The sequence below is a fragment of the Aptenodytes forsteri genome, unplaced genomic scaffold (assembly GCF_000699145.1).
Source record: "Aptenodytes forsteri isolate BGI_AS27 unplaced genomic scaffold, ASM69914v1 Scaffold550, whole genome shotgun sequence".
Lineage (NCBI taxonomy): Eukaryota > Metazoa > Chordata > Aves > Sphenisciformes > Spheniscidae > Aptenodytes > Aptenodytes forsteri.
This window is the reverse complement of record NW_008795689.1, coordinates 1360344-1379576: the sequence shown is the minus strand read 5'-3', so window position 1 is coordinate 1379576 and position 19233 is coordinate 1360344. Positions and strand designations below refer to the sequence as shown.

Genomic DNA, 19233 nt, shown 5'->3' with positions numbered 1-19233 from the left:
TGGGCTTACTATGAAATGTGCACCCAGGAATGTAAAGTAATTCTGTGTTGAGGCAGAGCAGGTTTCGCAGAAGCGAAGTTTTCATTCACAGGTGATACAGTTTCACTGATTCTCTGCAGATAATTTTATTGCAACAACACTCAATCTGTTCGTGCTGCGATTTCATAGTGCTGCCATCAAGCAAGAACAACGAATAACGGGCTTGCGCACATTTTGTAAACCTTGGCATGTCTCGTTTCAGCAGTATTCTGGGCAGCTCTTGAGCATTTAGCACATTAAATAGGATGACACCAAGACGACACTACAACAGTAATATGTTACAGACACTGAGAGAGGTCTGACTGCTTTCTTGACCGTTTCATACCATTACTTCCACTGCTGCTGTTTTTTCTTTCCAGATAGTGATTCTAACTAGAAGAAGATAAAGAAGTTTAACAGAAGCCTTAACTCATCTGAACCTAAAATTCACATGTCATGTTGCTGCTGTTTGCTTCCTGCCTCAACTGCTATGTGCATGGTGCCTTCCTGTTTTGTGGAGAAAGCTGCTTGATATTCATAGTCAAATACAAAGCTGTATCTTTTCAGATATGGGAGGATAGTCACTTCAGACCTGCCTGGAAGAAGAACCGGTGGTTCATAGTTAGCACTTCAGAAAGTCTTGAAAGATTGTAATATTTGATCTAGGAGTGCTGTGCACCAGAAAAGTCCCCTCACTGTTGAACAAAGACTGCGTTTCCGCGTAGGTGTTCAGCAACTCAAAAGTATGACTTTTGGTAGACGTGCCAGGTGTAAGGCTGGGCTTTGTGTTTGTTTATGAAAATAACAATTCTAATCAAATTTATCTCTTTTTGTGAAAAAAATAGTAAGCTCCTATTTAGACTGAAGTTTGTGGAAGGTGAGAGTGAAAGAACAAATTATGTTTACTGCCATATTGAAAAAGGAAACTTGATTATTTTTTGTAAAATGTATTTTTGATTGGCTTATATTTACATGTGATCTGCTGACCTAGCAGATGAATATAATTTTTAGATGAACAAAATGTTAACTTTTGTCACTCTTGAAATGGTATATTCTGTGTTTTGTCAGCATGTGGAATAATTGCTTCATTGGAATGTCTTTCCTAAAAAGGATCAAGCAATAATGTCAACCAGTTCTCTTTAAAAAAAAAAATATGTAAATACTGTTTTTTATAACAAAAAAGGAAGGGAAGAGGGAGGATGTTACACTCATATCAGGGTTCCAGTTAATTGTTGAATGTCACTTTAATAGCAGTTTGGATAGTCCCACTTCATATTTTTATTTGTTGATCTGTAAATACCAGGTTTAAGTTTTTATTTTTATGCTGATTTTGTGGGATAACCTAAATGTGATCTTCAGTTTCTCAGATTATTTACTTCTCTTCTTTTGATAAGACCGATGTTATAATAGCGGTATAGATATCTCATGCATAACACGGGTGTGATGAATATCACTAATATCTCAAATACGTTAATATCTTTGAAAACAGATTCTGAAATATCAACCAAGATGTCCATTTAAGACATACTTTATTCTTTCCCCAAGTAAGTGCTCTTTTCAGTAAACCTTTAAAGATGTAGCCCAACGAGGGAGGTTATTCTGTTGCGTCAGTATTCTTCTCGACTCGACTAAGAAAGCAGCAACGTGGAAGAACGAAGCGAGACTGGAGCTCTCTCCTCCCCTGGTGCCCTCCTGTAGCGCAGGGCTGGGCAGAGCCTCCCGCAGCGCCGGCAGCCCTAAAGCCACGTGGGACAGCGTGGCAGTGGTGTGGGGCTGGAGTGGGAGCAGATGCTGCTCCTTGCATTGCACTTCCCGTGTCCTGCTGATGGGCTTCTCTAGATATTAAAGATAAAGCACCAGCACTTGAACTCGTTTTCTTTTTTTTTTTTTTTTTTTTACTTACGATCAGCGTTTCGGAAAGCTTGGTTTATGTGGGGTTACCACAATGGTGCATCTGCTAGCCAGAGTGGCATGCCTGGTCTGCTGTCTATCAAGCTTGTAGCTGCCAAAGCCATGTGCCAATTCTTCTCATGGAGGAGTCACAGATGAGGTGATTTTTAGTCCCAGTCTGCTCGTAGGAAATAACAGCAGTATGTCAGGAGACAAGTCCCATATGCGCATATCTCTCTCCCAGATTCAGTTCCGATAGCAGCTCCCTGTACTTAATGGAGATGAAATGGATAAGTTTCTCTTATGTAAAAAATCTTTACTTGCTGCTTTGCCCTACTTCACATCAGAGCTGTTGCCGCTGTTACAGTTTTACAGCCCCTTCTGCGACCAATTAAGAAACGATCACCCCAGATTTCTGCCAAGCGTTTCATTCTGTGTGGCTTTTAACCCTGGGCAATGGGAGATGGACTTCCATTTGAATGCAGTCAACCAGACTGTTAAAGAGCTCCTCTTAGCTAATTTTAAAATGTTGCACATATTTTCTTCATCCCTTTTCTTCAGATGGTGGTGGAAAAGGCGACTCTTCAAGAGATAAGCTTGTGTATGCGTCTCTTTGGGATTTTTTTTTTTTTCTGGCAGCACTGAAGGGTACCATCAGTTGTATACCACGTGTGACACGCACACTTCGGTCAGCCCTGAAGGCAGCGTTTGCAGGTGTGAGAGAAGAATGGTGATTGCTTTTCTTACTCCAGTGAAGTGGGGCTTGCTTTAAACAGTATCTAGAAATCAGGTAAATTCCCCCTGCTTACAAGAATATTTACAGAGGCTTGATTTTCGAATTCAGCGGGTTGACAGTGTTGCATTACCAATAGTTGGAGGATTTACTGGTTCTTGGTCTAATAAGTGAAGGCCAGAAATTCTGTAACTGCAGTGTTTGCTCTGCGTTTGAGGAAACTGAGAGGATTAATACTAGGTTTCCACAAAGCCCTTTGAATGTGTATGCATTTCCACATCTGCTTGGACAATGCACTGAAACTTACTGTATTTAGTAGTTTAACCTACTACTGAGAAATGTTTAATGCTTAAATGTCTAATTAAAAAGCATCTTTAGAATGTTATTGAATGGAAAAGTGTTTTTTCTGCTCTATCATTTCGTTATGTTGTACATGGATTAAATATCTATTTCCTTCTCTTCAGGTTATCACTGTGTAATAAAAGATCTATAAATATGTTATTACTTCTTAAATGATAGAACATACTGTAATACACTTTATACAATTCTATTTTAATTCCAAATAATGCTTGTTGAATTTTCTATGCTTTTACTTTTGTTGCCACATACTTTTTTTTGCTGTTAATATGAGATGGGAGCGACCTCTCAGCTTCAGCTCTTTCTTGGGTATGCTTTCTCATTAATTACTGGAACCTACCTCAGAGCAGGTTTCAGCTCTTGTCCTAACAGTGTCTGAGTAATAACAAAGGTGATGGAGGTCCTGGCACTCCCCGTGGAGTGCAGTGCCCTCGTCCCTTCCTTCACGGCTGCTCAGCTTTTTTTGCTTGCTTAAAAAGCTGCATCAGTAGAGTGATTTTTTTTTTTTTAAAGTGAAAGTACGTGGTTTGTGGAATTTAGAAATACTTCTTTTCTGATTTCACTTTTCTCTCGTTATTACCAGAAATCCTCCTTCCGTTTTAGTTTGCCATTTGGGCATTTACACAGCCGTTCTGTTTCTTTTTATTGGAATCCCCAGTTGCGGATTTCTTCCTTTTTATTTTTCTGTTTGCAAATTCACCTTTTTAAGGTCTGTGTAGCTTTAATTTGAGTCCTTTACTTTGAGCAGCTGTTCCAGAGTCTTGCTGCTTTGGTTTTACTTCCTGCAGAGAAAAATGCAACATTTCTGTTCTTCAGCCTTTGAAGTCTGAAACCTTCTTATAAAGTGGCCCTATAGGAATTAACCCCCCCACCTTTTGGCTTGCAAGTTTGCTTCACCCTGTTATTTGTTTGCAGACAATTACTGGCAGACTGTTAAATGCACTGTGTGTCAGATTTATAAATGCAAACCGTTACTCGTCCATTTCATCTGGAGCAGCAGCATCAGTTAGCTTATAACCTTTAGTACTTGTGCAAACACACTGAAATATGCCTCCTGTCCTAGGTTTTAAACTGAGGATGTGGTTTGATGTCAAGGTGTTAAATGGAGAGCTGATATACCAAAATAGCTTAGTGGGGATCAGGGCAGTTCTAAGACAAATATCATATAAATAGTTTAAATACAATGCTTTAACAGTCTGTGCCCTAGTAAAAGGCACTTCTGTCTCTATGCCTTTTTCCCCTTACTATGAAAAAAATCTGTTGCCGATACTACAGTATTACTGCCCTTAGTGTTACTGCATGTAGGAAGCGAGAGCGCCTTTGGCAGACTTAACTTGATCCTCTGGAGCCAGCGGAACTGCGTATCCAGAACGCCGGTGGTCCCAGCCCAAATATGCTCTGTGTGTGTGGTACCCCGAATGCGGTCAGAGTGAATCCACGGGAGGAGAGCAGGATTGCCAGCATGGACTAGGCTGTGTCTGGTTTGAGAAAAATCGTAAAGTCAGTCGAACATGGTACTTTGGGAGATGGCTGTGTGTTCCACACGCGGTGGAAGGGGTTTGATGATCACTTACTGCAGATACCTAACTTTGAACAGTAAAACCACACTTTCTCCTGGGGTAGCTTGTTTTGCTGGGAGATGGGGAGTTTCAGCACGCTGCCACGCAGTGTGGCTCTTCCGCGGAAGGTGCATCCAGGTGCAGAAGCTCCTGGAGACGTGTGTTCAGCGCTGTTACTGCTGTTGCCAAGCTAGCCCCCGTGAATGAAACAAACTATTCCAATAAAAGCGTGGTGTTGTCGCCGTAACTGTGCTCGCATAAAGAAGATGCTGTTGTCGGAGATCGCTGTCCTCACCTTCCTGAAGGACACTTGTGCAAGCCCGTGGTGTAGACGCAGCAAAGCAGCCTGCAGCCCACCCTGGATCCCAGGGTGTGAAGGATGCGTTGGATAAGCCACCCCAGCCACTGCCTTTGGGGTGAGTGCCAGAGGTGGAGGTCTCACTGTCCTGTAATAGAAATGTTGTGAAGGAAAAGCAAATGTTTGTTTTCTCATTGACTTGAGCCCTGCACTCATGAGAGCTATCAGGTGTTTCTCCTAGATCTTCATGTGAATTAAAGGAACAAAGGTGGGCTTTTTGGGAGGACGGGGCTTTTGGGGCAGAAATCAGCCTCCGTGGAACTTCAGCGTGGATTTGGTGATACAGTGTTCTGAGACCTCTCAGTTGGGACCGCAGAGTCCAGGAACCTCTGGTCCAGCCTAGTTCTGCCTGCACTGGTACGAGTGGAGAGGGTGAATGGTGGGCATCCTTTCTGAGGTGGGGTTAGAAAGAGCTGGTCATGGTGAGCACTGTTCCTGAGCACGCCCAGCCGCCCGTGTCCCCCTCTCCCCCTCCCGCGGCCATCCTCTTAGCTCAAAGTGCATTTGCAAAAATACCATCTGAAATAAATTTTGATTCTTCTGGTGGGATTGGAGGAGGAGAAGGAGAGACAAGGTCTAATGGCTTACGGATTTTTCTCTTTCCATATTAAACATGATGGTATCAAGCCTGTTTTTAAAGGAGCTATTGTATAGATTAAAATTTTATATCGTTCCACATAGCCTTATAGAATATGTAAATATGGGTCACGATAAATATATTGTGCTATAGAAAATACTTTGTACTACATAGTTTCCTAAGTAATAAAGATATTCTGGCTGTTGTGTACTGTACTGTACAACTATACTTCAAGTTTAGCTTTACCAGATACTAAGAAAAAAACCTATTTTCTAACACTATAAGTGTTTTTCAAAGGGATTTAAGAGGCTGACAGCAAAAGGAAATTGAGTTCTGTTAGGAAGACAAATCAATGAGATCCAGTGCCCCTTCTGTCATGTTTTTGCAATTGCCTTATCATTGCGCGAGCTCCGTGAGTTTGGGAAAGGAAGATTCATGGGCACTGCAGCCCCTACAGAGCTAAGTGTAATGGGGATGCTGGCAAGGAGTGGACCGGTAAGAAAAATGCTTTCTAAGAATTTGTAATCTGTTGAACACAGATACCATTGTGTTTGGTAAAAGCGACAGATTAATCCATTCCACGCTCTCCTTTGAGTCCTCCTTCTGTACAGAAGTGATTTTCTATTTTACAGCCAAGCAGTTTTGTATTCAAAGAAAAGATGAAAATGTGAAAAGGCACTGCAATAAAAATGGACTGTATCGAACCGCTGTCCGTGCTGGGGTCTTTGTAGGTACAAAATGTCCTTTGACTAGTGACAACAAATGCTATTGAGCTGCACTGCGCTGCCAGTTGCACTTCATGTTTAGCTTTACGTTGCTAAGACCCTTATCCCACCCCCACCTCGACTCACGTTTGTCGGAGCTGTGCAGCATCCCGCGGGCGGGCTCCGATGGGGAAGGCAAATCTCTTTTGGAGGCGATTTGTCTCGTCCTTCATCAGAAGCTGCACCAATGGGCAGTGGTGAAAAAGAGTCTGTTGGAGACGGAGCGCAGCGCTGCACCAGACACTCTCTGGATCGTCTCTGTCGTACCGGGCTTGGTGCATCATCCCCACTCTGTGCTAGGGCCGAGCCTCCGCAGGAAAGCCGCCACCGTGGCTGTACGTCAGCGACGGGATGGGGACGAAAAGCCTTGCCGTAAATGGCTCTAATGCGTGGTACGATACAGCAAATTGCAGCAGAGCGCTCCATTTGGGTGCTGTCGCTGACGGGACAAGTTTCCGGCCATCTGCCAATTAGATAAACTTCAGGTTTGTCCAACCTGGCCCAGTGGAGTAGCTTTTTGGCAATTTCGGTAAATGTTTCATGTGAGTTCTCAGTTTCAAGATGAGGCACGCTCAGAGCAGGTAGAAAACCCTGCAAGAGCAGTACTAAAGGGAGATAGATGTGTGTAGGTTGAACGTAGCTTAGTGTTCCCTGAAGAAGAGGGAATCAGGCCCACTACCAGCAAAGTAAAATGCTCTCAGCTTGGCATCTGGTGTGGAAGAACTGCACTTTCCCCCCCGTTAGATTATGCTTTGCCTGTAAAGATGGAGGAACCCACGTACGAGGCACTTGGCTCCCAAAAGACCCTGTTAGTCTCCTTGAGCCCAGGGCAGTGTGTGTGCAGTGCTCTTGGCAAACACTCAGGGTAGGGAGATGAACTGGGGTGCAAAGAAGGAAACGGGGCTTGATGGAGAAAACCTTCCTGATAAGGGTCAAAGCTAAGGTGAGAACCCGAATCTTGAGTGCCTGTCCTGCTCTCTTGCCGCGGTACCAGCTGCCCTCAGCTTCCCCACCGTGCTTCCAGCAGAGCTCCTGGGAGTTGATGCCGACCCCACGTCTCATCTTGCGTTTGAGCCCAAACAAGCTGTAAATATTTTGCATGGTTTTTTGCTTTGTGCTGTGCTTGGTTTCTAAGCTAAACCCTCCCGTTAACTGCTGATGGGAGAGTTTTCCAGAGAACCTGGCAAGAAGCAGCGTGAACGTGCTGATGTGAATTTCGACGTTAATCTTCCGTAAATTGAGTGGCACATTTTTAAGGGACAGCCAGGAGAAATCTGAATAACGCTTCCATAGCACGCTGCAAGCCCGTGCTATTGAGATGAAATCTCATGGATGAAATTCAGTAGACGCAGCTGCTGTATCAGCGTCCAAATAATGTGCTGTTCTGTTCAGAAGCAACCCATAAATAGCAGGGCTGCCCGCGCTGGCCAGCAGAGCGGAACCACGCCGAGAGAGGTAGTGGCGGCACTGCTTGGACTGGAAGGGGCTTTAAAAAAGAGTTAGCCTGTCTGAGTCGAGGTCTCACTATAGCGAATGTTTTGCTAATGCTTGTCGAGAAGTGATGCTGCAGGGTTTTGATTAAGGACGCCGGTCAAACTCAGTTTCTTTTATTCGTCTCCTGTTAACCTCTCGGCAACCCCTTGCGTTAGCGTGGCGAGAGCGGATGGGGCGGTGTGCTGGGACAGGGTTTCCTATTCGAGCAGGAACTTCGTGATGTTCCTGGAGAGCAAGGAGGGGGCTCTCACTGCTGTCCTGCCAGCCAACGCGGTGGCAGCAGCTCCAGCTGCCGGGGTCTGATGCCCTACGGGACGCTGGGCTGTGGGAGCAAGGGAGAGCTGTCAGATTTATGTTAGTGGGGAAAGATGTCAGCAGCTGGAAGCTGAAACCCGGCAAATTCCTGCTGGAAACAAAGGACATGCTTTTAGACATGAGTTTAACGAGCAACTGGGTGAGCTGCCCAGGGTCAGAGAGGGATCCTGCGTCGCTTGGAAGAAGATGGCTTGGTTCAGTCATGGGCTCTCTGGCCCCACAGTGATGCCCGGGTGAGGATGCAGGGCCTACGTGCAGGAGGGAGAGGAGGATGGATAACGGAGCGCTTCCTTCCAGCCTGGACATCCCTGGGGATTTACAGCTGCTGCTTCTGGGGGGAACTGTATTAACTTTTGCTACCTGTTCCCATGCCAACTTCATCTTTTCTATTTTATTAAGCACTTTATAATTTAAAGGCTGATAGCTCACATAAAAGCGATGCTGTTTTAACCTCCTACCATTTGCGTTTTCCAGGCACAATGACTGAGCAGCAAAGTCCCCCTGAGCAGATGGCGACTGGGGAGGGTGCTGGCGAGCGAGGTGGCAATTACAAGGTATACTGGGGGCAGCTGGTTACAGGCGAACTTTGGGTGATGCTGTAGGTCACCATGTGTTGCAGCGTGCGTGCACCAGGCTGGTACCGGTGTCAAAGCACTGCAGGTTGTACTGGGGAAGCAAGTGGTCTCCGACTCTCCTAATGCAGCAGTGCATTAGTGTCACTGCTCTGAGCCCACCGAGCCCAGCTGCACGGGGCTGCAGGCCAGGGAGGGAGGCTTAGTCCAGGGGATTTGCTGCTGCCTGGCAGGAGGAGACGCTGCTCTCTGTGTTTGTGGCTGCCAAGTACATTTGCCTAGTGGTTTGGTGTGCAGCTGCACAGTGTTTTAATCCAGGAGATAAAGTATCCCGTCACGGCAGGGATCGGCTCTAGGTTTCAGCAGTGAAATTCCTTATGCATTTTTTTAGGTTATAATTCTTACGCTCGTAGGCTGGTTAGAGGTAAATCAGCTGTGGGTGTTGCAATGGCTGCAGCCCTTCCCGCAGGTCGGGAAGCCAGGCAAAGCTGCTCCTGGCTGGGGAAGGCTGGAGGTGGGAGCAGATCCTGCAAATGGAGTAAAGAGGTGCCGGGAGCTTGGGCTGCTTACTGCTTTGGGGCGGAAAGAAGTTCCTGAGGGTCATGGGTGTCACCTCCATCCCTTGCTACCCTCCATCATGCGGTGTCTGCAGGAGGCTCTGCCCTTGTCCAAGGCTCAGGGGTTTCAGCTGGGACCCCTTTGGGGCAGGGGCCGGGGGGTGTCTGGCTGCACGTGTGTGTAGCCTGGCTGCCATGCTGACCTTCCTGGTCCCCAAGTTGTGCTGGGCACCCTGGGCCCTGCTCCCCGCCACACTCAGCCGCTGGCACTGGCTCAAACTCGTCCTGCAGCTCAGCCTCGAAGCTCTGCCGAGAGCAGGAGGTCCCAGGGAGGTGTTGTGATCTCTGCACCTGGCAGGGTTTAGAGGAAAACACTGAAAAACGAGCTTGTGCCGTGCCAGGCCAGGCCAGGCCAGGGGAACGAATGGATCTGGAGGGAGAAGCGAGAAAGAAACAACGGACTGTGACTGGGCTGGGGGCAGGAGACTACAGCCCACAGCCCCGGAGGTCTCTTAGCACAAACCCTCTGCGTTTTCAATGCTGTGTTGGAGCCAATCAACTTGTTTTCAGCCTGTCATGGATGAAATATCAGCCTGTGTTTTACTGAGCAAACATCTTTGGCCAATACCCGGCTGTGGAGCGAAGCCCAGGAGCCGTCTGTCAGGGCAGAGACACGTGGCAGGATCCAGCTCTGCCATGGGACAGGAGCGACGTTGGCATGGGGCGGCAGGGATGGAGGCGACGCAGCTGGAATGCTTCATTCTGCTGCTGCATTTGCCAAGGGGGGGGTCCTGCACCAGTGCAGGGCGCTTCCCCCCCAGCGTGGCTGCAGCAGCAGCTGACGGCGTCTCTCCCTGCTTTAGATCACGATCTACGAGCTGGAGAATTTCCAGGGGAAGAAGTGCGAGCTGACGGAGGAGCTCCCCAGCATCACTGAGAAAGAGCTGGAGAAGGTGGGCTCCATCCAGGTGGAGTCTGGCCCGTAAGTCCGGGGTGCGGAGGACGGACAAGCCCTGGGCTGGGGACGGGGCAGGGAGAGCATCCCCTGCATCCTGCTCATGGGGAGCAGTCCTGCCTCATGCCGGGGCGCTCCCCCCGTGCACGGGTGGCCATGCCTTCCCCAACCCCCTGGTCCTGCAGGTGGCTGGGCTTTGAGCGGCAAGCCTTCGCCGGGGAGCAGTTTGTGCTGGAGAAGGGGGACTACCCACGCTGGGATTCCTGGTCCAACAGCCACAACAGCGACAGCCTGATGTCCATCCGTCCCCTGCAGATCGTGAGTAGTGGCTGTGCTGGGGTGTCTGTGCCCCTGGGGACAAGCAGTGTGGCTGCAGCAATGGGGTCTGCCAGGCTGGGAGGGTCTTGGTGGGCTGGGGTCGCAAAGGGCAGCCCCTCACCCGTGCTTCCCCCTAGGACAGCCCCGACCACAAGATCCACCTCTTTGAGAACGCAGGTTACACGGGGCGGAAGATGGAAATCGTGGACGATGATGTCCCCAGCCTCTGGGCCCATGGCTTCCAGGACCGTGTGGCCAGCGTCAGGGCCCTGAATGGAACGTAAGGACGGTGGCACTGCGGGCACATGGGGACACCCCAACAAGATCCCGTCCCATGGCACCGCGGGTGGTGGCAGGGATGCCTGGCACAGCCACTACAGCAGGGACGGGGCAGCTGTCCCCACGATGCTGCTCATGCCCATCGTGTCCCCTGCCACCCTCCCCTGGCCCGCAGGGAGTGATGAGGACCAGGGCAGCATCCCTAGGGCTGTGTGATGGCTCCTTATCCTGTCCCAGATAGTGGGGCACCATTGCAGGAGTGGTGGAGCCGGCATGCCGTGGTCCATTCTCTGCCCTGGGCTGTCCATCACCTCCCAGCATGATGGCATTTCCCACCTGAGCTCTGCAGCTGCAGCCTTGTTTTGGCAGCGATGCTCGGTGCCAACGGAGCAGTGGCCCTGGGCAGCGCTGCAGAGAATCGCATGGCTGCGGCAAGCAGAGTCACCAGCACTGCCGCGGCCTCTGGGGTGGTATGGGGATGCTGCCCTCCCACTCTGCCCGGAGAGGAGGCACGGGGCAATGTGCCTACTGTGGGGGGCTGCAGCGGGGTGGCTGGACTGACGCTGGAGTGACCCCGGGGCACTGTTGAGCGCTGCCTCCATCCCCTGCAGGTGGGTGGGCTACGAGTACCCCGGGTACCGGGGCCGCCAGCACGTCTTTGAGAAGGGCGAGTACCGCCACTGGAACGAGTGGGATGCCAACCAGCCCCTCATCCAGTCCGTGCGCCGCGTGCGGGACCAGCAGTGGCACCAGCGGGGCTGCTTCGAGAACAGCTGAGGGACGCCCCAGCCGCACGCTGCCCCCACTGCCGCTCGTGCCGGGGGCTGGCTCGCATGATGCCGCCGGCTGATGCTGTGACCTTGGTGTTTTTTTGTGTAATAAACCTCAATAAAGCTCTGAGCTGGAGGCTGCTGGGAGCCTACCTGGTCTGGGGCTGGGATTGTGCTCGGGGGGAGCGCAGCAAGTGGAGCCACGGTTCGGGGATGGTGGAACGTGGATGAGTGCCATGGCAGTTCCTCTAGCATCTCCTGTGCAGAGCAGAAGCAAGGAAAGAGCGAGTATTCACAGCGTTATATAAAGGCTGTTTCCAAAAACAACCCTCGGTGGTGCCGTGCGGGACCAGCAGTGGCACCAGCGGGGCTGCTTCGAGAACAGCTGAGGGACGCCCCAGCCGCACGCTGCCCCCACTGCCGCTCGTGCCGGGGGCTGGCTCGCATGATGCCGCCCTGTGACCCTGTGACCTTGGTGTTTTTTTGTGTAATAAACCTCAATAAGCTGGAGGCTGCTGGGAGCCTACCTGGTCTGGGGCTGGGATTGTGCTCGGGGGAGCGCATGGATGAGTGCCATGGCAGTTCCTCTAGCATCTCCTGTGCAGAGCAGAAGCAAGGAAAGAGCGAGTATTCACAGCGTTATATAAAGGCTGTTTCCAAAAACAACCCTCGGTGGTGCTGCGGCGTGGTGCTGGCATTGGCCGGCGGTGCTGGCGTGGCTGGTGCTGTGGAGCAGTGTGGAGCCCTGTGCTGGGGAAAGCCCAGCCCTGGGGGGTGGTATGGGGCTCTTGCCAAGGGTTTTTCCTGTGACTCTGCTCCTTCTCAAAACATCTGCCTGGGCCAGGGGAGCTCTGCTCGTGGATCCTTCCCCGCTTTCCCCAGACCTGCCTGCTCTGCTGCGGGAGGGTGTCCAGCCCAAAGGGCGTGGTGGTGGCTGGGGGGTCCTAGGGGACACGGGCAGCCTCAGGGGCGGTGAGCTTGGGGTGGTCCCGGGAGCAGTGGGGATGTGGACAATGGCCATCCCTGGGCAGTGCCAGGCCTCGTGCACCCTAAAGGGTGACTCACCCTGCGGGGTCAGGGCTGTGCCCAGCCCCAGCACCCTGCAGGGCCCCCAACCTGGTCCCGAGGAAGCTTCCTACCAGCACCTGGGGTTGTTGCTCCCTGGGGATGATCTCTCTGACATGTGGGGCAGCTGTTTTGGTTGCAAAGGCAGGGGTTAAAGGCCCCTCTGGGCCATGTGCCCCAAGGATGCCGGCAGGGAGCTGAGCATCCCAGCACTGAGCAACCTCAGCTGCGCAGGCAGAGGTGCAGAGCACAGGCAGAGCCCTGGCGCGGGGGCACAGCAGCCGGGGTCTGGCACCACCCAAGGCTGGTGACAGAGACGGGAGATGGGCTCGAGGCTGCCTGAGCACTTTGTGCTGGTCACCGAACAGCCGCTCCAGAGCTTTTCTTTTTGGGCCCGGGTTTACAGCTATTAAAGGAGATTCCGTGGCCCCGAGCAGCAAAAGCTGCTTCCAGGACAGTCCATGGTGCTGCCGGGGCCCCAGGCAGCGGTGGCTGCCTGCGGCATCGCCACTGCCCATGGCTGAGATGAGCTAAAACCGGCCTGGCAAAGCCAAGGGGAGGGAATCGCAGCCTGGCAGGAGCTGGGCCGAGCACCCTGTCTGCCACTCACTGGGGTGCACAAGGGGCTGGGATGTGCTGGACGGCAGCCGCGGGGACCTGGCAGGTCTATGGCGGTCCTGGGCCGGGGAGCCCTATGAATTAGCCCAGGAAGACGGGGAAGGCAGTGGCTGGATCCCTCTGCAGTACCACAGCTGGAGGCACAGGGAATGGAGAAGGATGGTGGCAGGACTGGGATCGTTGTAGGCACTTGCTCACAAACCCGACCTGCCAAAACCTGTCCGTGGCGTGGCGTGATTTCTTGCAGAGCCGCATGGTTGCCTGTGGCCCCTGCAGCATCACAAGGCCCCATCGCCCACAGCCGGGGCAGCTGCAGACCGTGGGGACCGGACCCCTCTGTGTGTCACTGCCAGGGTAGGCTCTGGTGGCAATACCCTGGCGGAGGTGACCCTGCGTGTGGCCGTCCTGGGCTCCGGGGCTGGGGGAGCAGCCAGAGGTGCCGTTGGGGAGGCTGCAGCACATCACTGGGGCTGGCGGCATACCTGCTGCAGGACCCCCATGAAATGTTGTGTGCAGAAGAGAGCTGGTCTGGGCCACATTAACGTTGTGTGACACTTGCTGGGCTGGCAAGGGGGATCATGCTCCTCTGGGGGGTGAGAGGGGGCTGTGGGTGCTGCACAGCTCCCAGGGAGTCTTATAGCTGTGTTGTCATCCCCCCGTGCCGGGAAACTCACCTTGCTGCAGCCAAAATCATCCCACAGCCCTGACATGTCTCCCCAGGGCAGCTGGCACCAAGATGCCAGCGAAGGGCTTTTGCTGCTTCTCTTAACCCTCAGCTCATCCCCAGGTGGGTGCTGCCCACACCGGGCACAGCCTGGCTATGGGGGCACGTCCCAGGCTGTGAGCCCCCGCCGCTGACCTCGTCTTTGTCCTGGTGTGATGGAGGGGCCTCCGTGCTGCTGTTGCTGCTGCCCCGTGGGGCTGGGATGCGTCTCAGGGACCCCAAAAGGATGGGGGATAACGGAGGAGGAGCCCAACACCTGGCACCCGGGTGCCCCCGCGCTCAGGCTGAGTATGCTGCCTGGGTTGCTGCCCCACTGCATCATGCCACCAGGACCTGATCCTGCCTCTGCCCATCCCTGAAGCCCCGGGTTGGCTGCGGGAGATGGCAGCGGGAAGGGGCTCCTGCGGTGCCCCCAGGCCCAGGAGCCTCGCAGGGTCCCTCTGCGGCAGCATCGGCACTGGCACTGGCTGCGGGGTGCGGGCGCTCCCTTGCTGGGGATGCAGACAGGCACAGCCAGACGTTTACCAGTTATTGGAAGGCTCGTTTTATCGCGCATGGGAAGAGCCAACTTCAGCAGTTTTCGGCAGTTCCAGCAGCAGGGCGGCTCGCTGGTTTGTTGGAGGGATAAAGTCTCTGGCTCCAAAACTCCTGAAGCAGGGCTGGCGGGCGCTTTGTTTGCAAGGGCCGGTCTGGGTCTTGGCATGCATTCGGCTGATGCATGCAAACTCCAAATCTCCTTGCCAACAAACCCAACAAAGCGGGCGACTCGAATGTGAAAGCTAATGAAATAACTCCCCGACTTGGTGTTTGGGGAGACAAAGGCTGCGGCCGATCAGCTGACCTTGGTTTTCATTGGGTTTTAATCCAGCATTCTCGCTTTGAATCATGCTTTAACTATTTTGTAAATAGTTTTGGCACCATTCTTCTGCAGCTCGGTATAAATTCCACCTCTCGGGCCCAGCCCTTCACTGGCTCAAGCGGGTACTGGTATAACTGGTAAGAATTTTCTATTTATTGTCCTTCTTTGTCGTTGCCTCCTCCCGACCCCCACCACCGGAGCTCCCTCCCGCAGCGCCGGGCAGAGGCATGGACACGGCAGTGGGATGCGGGCACGCAGGGGGTGAGCCACGGGGACGGTCCTGTCCCTGCAGCCCAAACCGGGTGGCCAGCTCAGGAGTATTGCCGCCCGGCCGTGGCTCGGTTTTTGTTTTATCGGGAATGACCCGTTTTCACCTGTTTTGGAGCCTGCTTAGACACGGGGGGGTCCTGCTGGGCTTGCGGACGAGGGTCCTTCGTAGGGGTGGCTGTGCCAGGCGGAGCTGGGAGGGCTCGGCGCCGGCGACCCTGCACATGCACACACACACACGCATGCATGGCCAGGGTGGGCCGTGGGAGCCCCAGAGCTTCTCTCTGTCACCCTGTTCAGGCACCCATGTGGGACAGGGACTCCTCCGCTGTCACTTGCTGGGCAGGAACAGTGGGAAAAGCCTCGGCTGCAGGGGCTGGGCTCCCCCGGGGAATGACTCGGGAATGCCCTGGGCACATGGGTCCCCTTGCTCTGGGCTGGAGACCCTTTGCAGGTCCCATCATGGGTGGTGATGCTGCGCTGGGACCGTCACCTGGGGTCCTCTACGAGCCTAGGGAGGTTCATCCTGTGAGCGAGTGGTGCTGAGCAGCCCTGAGCAGGGATTGGCCCTGGTGAACCCAGTCTGCGCCCGCCCTGCCGCGAGCCCGAGCCCCGGCACCCCTTTCTGTGGAACTCAGCAGCAAGGAGCAGCCAGCAGCCGGGCGCCGGGCAGGCTGTGGGGTACGGACGGGGGGCACGGATGAGGGGCTGTGAGCACAGTCCTGGGTGTGTCCTCAGTGGCAGCTTTTAACCTTCTGAGTTTTCCATCCAAGGGAGCGGACAACCAGCTTATGATGGCTTCCGAGCACCAAATGCCAGCCTCCAAGCAACAGCAAGCCAGCTCCAAGGTCAGTGCGTGGGTTCTCCTCGTCTCTGCGGTGGGGCCGGGGCACCCTCAGCCTCGCTGAGCACCCAAATCGTCCCCCTGGGATGTCCTGGGGCATCCACCAGGCTGGGAGCAGCTGAGCTGCTGCCATGCAGCCCCTCGCCAGCACCCCACAGCGCTCCCGGCTGGTGCTGAGCATCGCCGGCCGTGGTGCTGAGCTGTTTGCAGAGGGGCGAGGGGATGGGGGGCAGGGTGGGATATGCATGGGATTTTGCTGGCATCCCACAGCCCCGGTGCAGGCAGAGCGGGTAGGGATGGATCAACTCCTAATCTCCCGCCACCTCTGCAGACACAGCAGATCTGTCCCCTGCCGCCCTGCTGACCCATGAAATCTGTGCTGAGCTGGTGGCGCTCGGCCCCCGGGGCCGCCCTGGTGCCTTCCCCGTGTGTGCTGGGTGCCCTGCGCGCTGTGTCCCACCGGCGGCTGCGATGCTTGAGCCAGAGCCTGGGCTGCTCAGCTATTTGAAGCCTGGTGCGAGTGCAGGCATGCCTCTGCGAGCAGCACCAGGGCGCTGGGCTGGCGCCGGCCAGCTCAGAGGGATGGAAACATTGGTTCATGCTAGCAGGCTTATTAAAAGCCACTGAAGTGCAGGTTTTGGGGGCCAGCACGAGGTCTGGGCTGCAGCAGATGTGAGGCCCTGCTGAGCCGGTGGCTGGGGACAGCGTGTGCCCCCCGCCCCGGTGCCGGGGGCGGCATGCCCTGCTCTGAGGCCCCTGCTCTCTTCCAGATCGCCATCTTCGAGCAGGAGAACTTCCAGGGCCGGTGCCATGAGCTCAGTGGTGCCTGCCCCAACCTGAAGGAAGCTGGCGTGGAGAAAGTGGGCTCCATCCTCGTGCACTCTGGACCGTACGTGCTGGGGGGGCTTGGGGGGCCGTGGCGGTGTGTGGGAGGGAGGTAGGGGCTGGGATGTGGAGGGGCTTTCCCCACTGCCGGCACCTGCACCGCACCCCAGATTTCACACAGCCAATGCTGCCGTGCTGCTTCCCCACCTCACCCCGGTGGGTGCCTGCTGCCAGGGGGTGCCAGCGGGTGAGCAGGGGGTGACAAGGTCCCCTGGGTGGGCTGGTCTCCCCCAGCCCTGCTCAGTGGGAGGGGAGCTGGAGGGGTGTGGGCATGGGCAGGGATCATGGTATTGCCCCCAGTTTGGTTTCCTTCCTTTCGGGAGCAGGGAGAGGCAGGGATGGCACACCCTCGGCAGTGTGTGGTGCTGCCAGCGGCACCTCCTCTCCCCATCCACCTGCTGACCCCTGCGTGCGCTCTCGGAGGGGGACTGTGCACCCCAGGCTGGGGGCTCTGGGCAATGGGGAGCCCCTGAAAAGCGCCTGGGGAAGCACCGGGGCAGGTTCCTTGCCTGCGCCCCGTGGCCGGCAGCGTGCTGCACCCAGGAACAACGGGGCAGCTGCGGAGCACCTTGGAGGAGCATAGCCCTGTCTGGGACGTGTGGGTGATCCCGTCCTCTGCGGGTCCCCAGGGACGAAGGATGGGTGGTCACCATATCTGAGCATCCACGCTGGCAACGCTGGTGCTCCTGCAGTGCTGTTGCCAGCAGAGACCCAGGACTGGTTGTGCCAGGCCCTGTGCGCTGGACGGAGGCATTGCTCCACAGGCAGGGCTGCCTGCTTCCACCCTGGCACCACTGCCGGCACCTCACCGGGCACCAGGGTGCTCGATTCCATTTTCCAACAGGGAACAGAAGGGCCTGCGCCCTGCCGGGGGGCATGGCTGGGAGCTCAGCCAAAGGGCGTTTGCTGGGGTCACTGGCGGGGTGTCAGTCCCCATGCCGCTGCCCCATCTGAAGCTCGTCCCCTGTTCTCTTCCAGCTGGGTGGGCTATGAGCAGGCAAGCTGCAAAGGGGAGCAGTTTGTGTTTGAGAAGGGGGAATACCCCCGCTGGGACTCCTGGACCAACAGCCGGAGAAGCGACAGCATCACTTCCCTGAGACCCATCAAAGTGGTGAGAGCACCCACACAGCCACTACCCAGCCGCCAGACCAAGGTCTGCAGCCAGAAGTCTTCCCCAGCCTTCCCCCGCCCTCCCCAGCCCCGTGGGCGGAGGGGCACCCCCTCCTGCACACCCTCGCCCCAGCCCTCAGGGCCCAGGGAGCCGGTGGGGGGTCAGAGGGAGCGCGGGGACGGGGGCAGTGGCAGGTGACCCCAGAGCGGAGATGTCTGCTGGTAAGTCTGGCAGTGCCCGTGCGGGCACCGGCTCTCTGAGCTGGATGGAGGGATGTGAAGCACCCCTGGCATCGGTGGGAGTGGCGGCACACAGTGCCGGCCCCTTGCCTCACTTTCCCCATAGCCCTGGGCTTTGCTCCCCCTGCCCAGCCCCAGGTGCCAGTGGCCGCTGACACCCCGTTTCTGCTCTCCCCGCTGCAGGACAGCCAGGAGCACAAGATCGTGCTGTACGAAAACCCCAGCTTCACTGGCAAGAAGATCGAAATCATAGATGACGATGTGCCCAGCTTCCACGCGCACGGCTACCAGGAGAAGGTCTCATCCGTGCGGGTGCAGAGCGGCACGTGAGTACCGGGGGCGGTGGGACCTGGGCGATGCCGGAGCATCGCACGGCTGAGCAGCCTTGGCTGTGCCGTGGTACGGGCGATGGTGCGTGACCCCCGTGCTTGCCTTGGCAGGTGGGTGGGATACCAGTACCCTGGCTACAGGGGCTACCAGTACCTGTTTGAAAAGGGGGACTACAAGGACAGCTCAGATTTTGGTGCTCAGCACCCCCAGATCCAGTCGGTCAGGCGCATCCGGGACATGCAGTGGCACCAGCGCGGCGCCTACCACCCCACCAACTAGAGCCCCCAGCCCGTGCCGGGGCGCAGGGAGCGGTGCAAACTTTCCCCCGGCCGCCGTTGTCCCCCTGCGGCCTCGCCTCCCGCCTCCCTCCGTGTGATGCACGCCGCTGCTGAAGCAACTGAATAAAGCTTGGAGTTTCAAAGTCCCGGCTCTGGCCCCTTCCGGGGGTGGGGGGGGGGGGGGGGGGGGGCGCAGAGGGACCCCCGCCAGCGGGATGCCCGTCCTGACCCCGTGCTCCTGGGCGGGGAGGGGTCCCATTGCCGCACCCCCGATGCTCTCGGTACCACCCGCTTCCCACCGGCCTCCCGTTGCCAGCAGCATCGCCGTGTTCACCAGCCGGCGCTGATAGACCAAACTGCCGGGATGGGAGCTGCTCACCTCCTCCGCGGCCAGCACCCCTGGGGGGGTCCGGCCCGATTGCGATGACTGCGGGGTTCAGCCCTGTCCTGGGGGGCACGGCCAAGGGTGAGCGGCTCCTCCGCAGCCATGCGGGCCC

The 19233-nt window shown here is 55.2% G+C and overlaps 3 protein-coding genes across 6 annotated transcripts in view; all 3 read left to right on the top strand.

Moving 5' to 3' along the window:
- KIAA1671 (KIAA1671 ortholog) overlaps positions 1-3189 on the top strand; it is a 58369-nt gene extending 55180 nt beyond the window's left edge. For all 3 annotated transcript variants that reach the window (XM_009282817.2, XM_009282818.2, XM_009282819.2), the window contains exon 8: positions 399-3189. The gene's annotated coding sequence lies outside the window, so the exon portion shown is untranslated. The remainder of the gene's footprint in view (positions 1-398) is intronic.
- CRYBB3 (crystallin beta B3) lies at positions 2624-11651 on the top strand. Its single transcript, XM_009282821.2, has 6 exons — positions 2624-2698; positions 8540-8619; positions 10058-10176; positions 10335-10467; positions 10605-10747; positions 11358-11651. The coding sequence occupies exons 2-6, from the start codon at positions 8545-8547 to the stop codon at positions 11521-11523; spliced, it is 636 nt and encodes a 211-aa protein (XP_009281096.1). The 5' UTR covers positions 2624-2698; positions 8540-8544; the 3' UTR covers positions 11524-11651.
- Positions 11652-15828: 4177 nt separating this feature from the next.
- Positions 15829-18874, top strand: CRYBB2 (crystallin beta B2). 2 transcript variants are annotated; one of them, XM_009282815.2, is made up of 5 exons: positions 15829-15897; positions 16664-16782; positions 17757-17931; positions 18312-18454; positions 18569-18874. In XM_009282815.2, the coding sequence occupies exons 1-5, from the start codon at positions 15841-15843 to the stop codon at positions 18735-18737; spliced, it is 663 nt and encodes a 220-aa protein (XP_009281090.1). In that variant the 5' UTR covers positions 15829-15840; the 3' UTR covers positions 18738-18874. The 2 variants fall into 2 exon arrangements, with proteins under 2 accessions (XP_009281090.1, XP_009281091.1); XM_009282816.2 differs by having other exon boundaries at positions 15834-15897; positions 17757-17889; positions 18569-18737.
- The last annotated feature ends 359 nt before the right edge of the window (positions 18875-19233 follow it).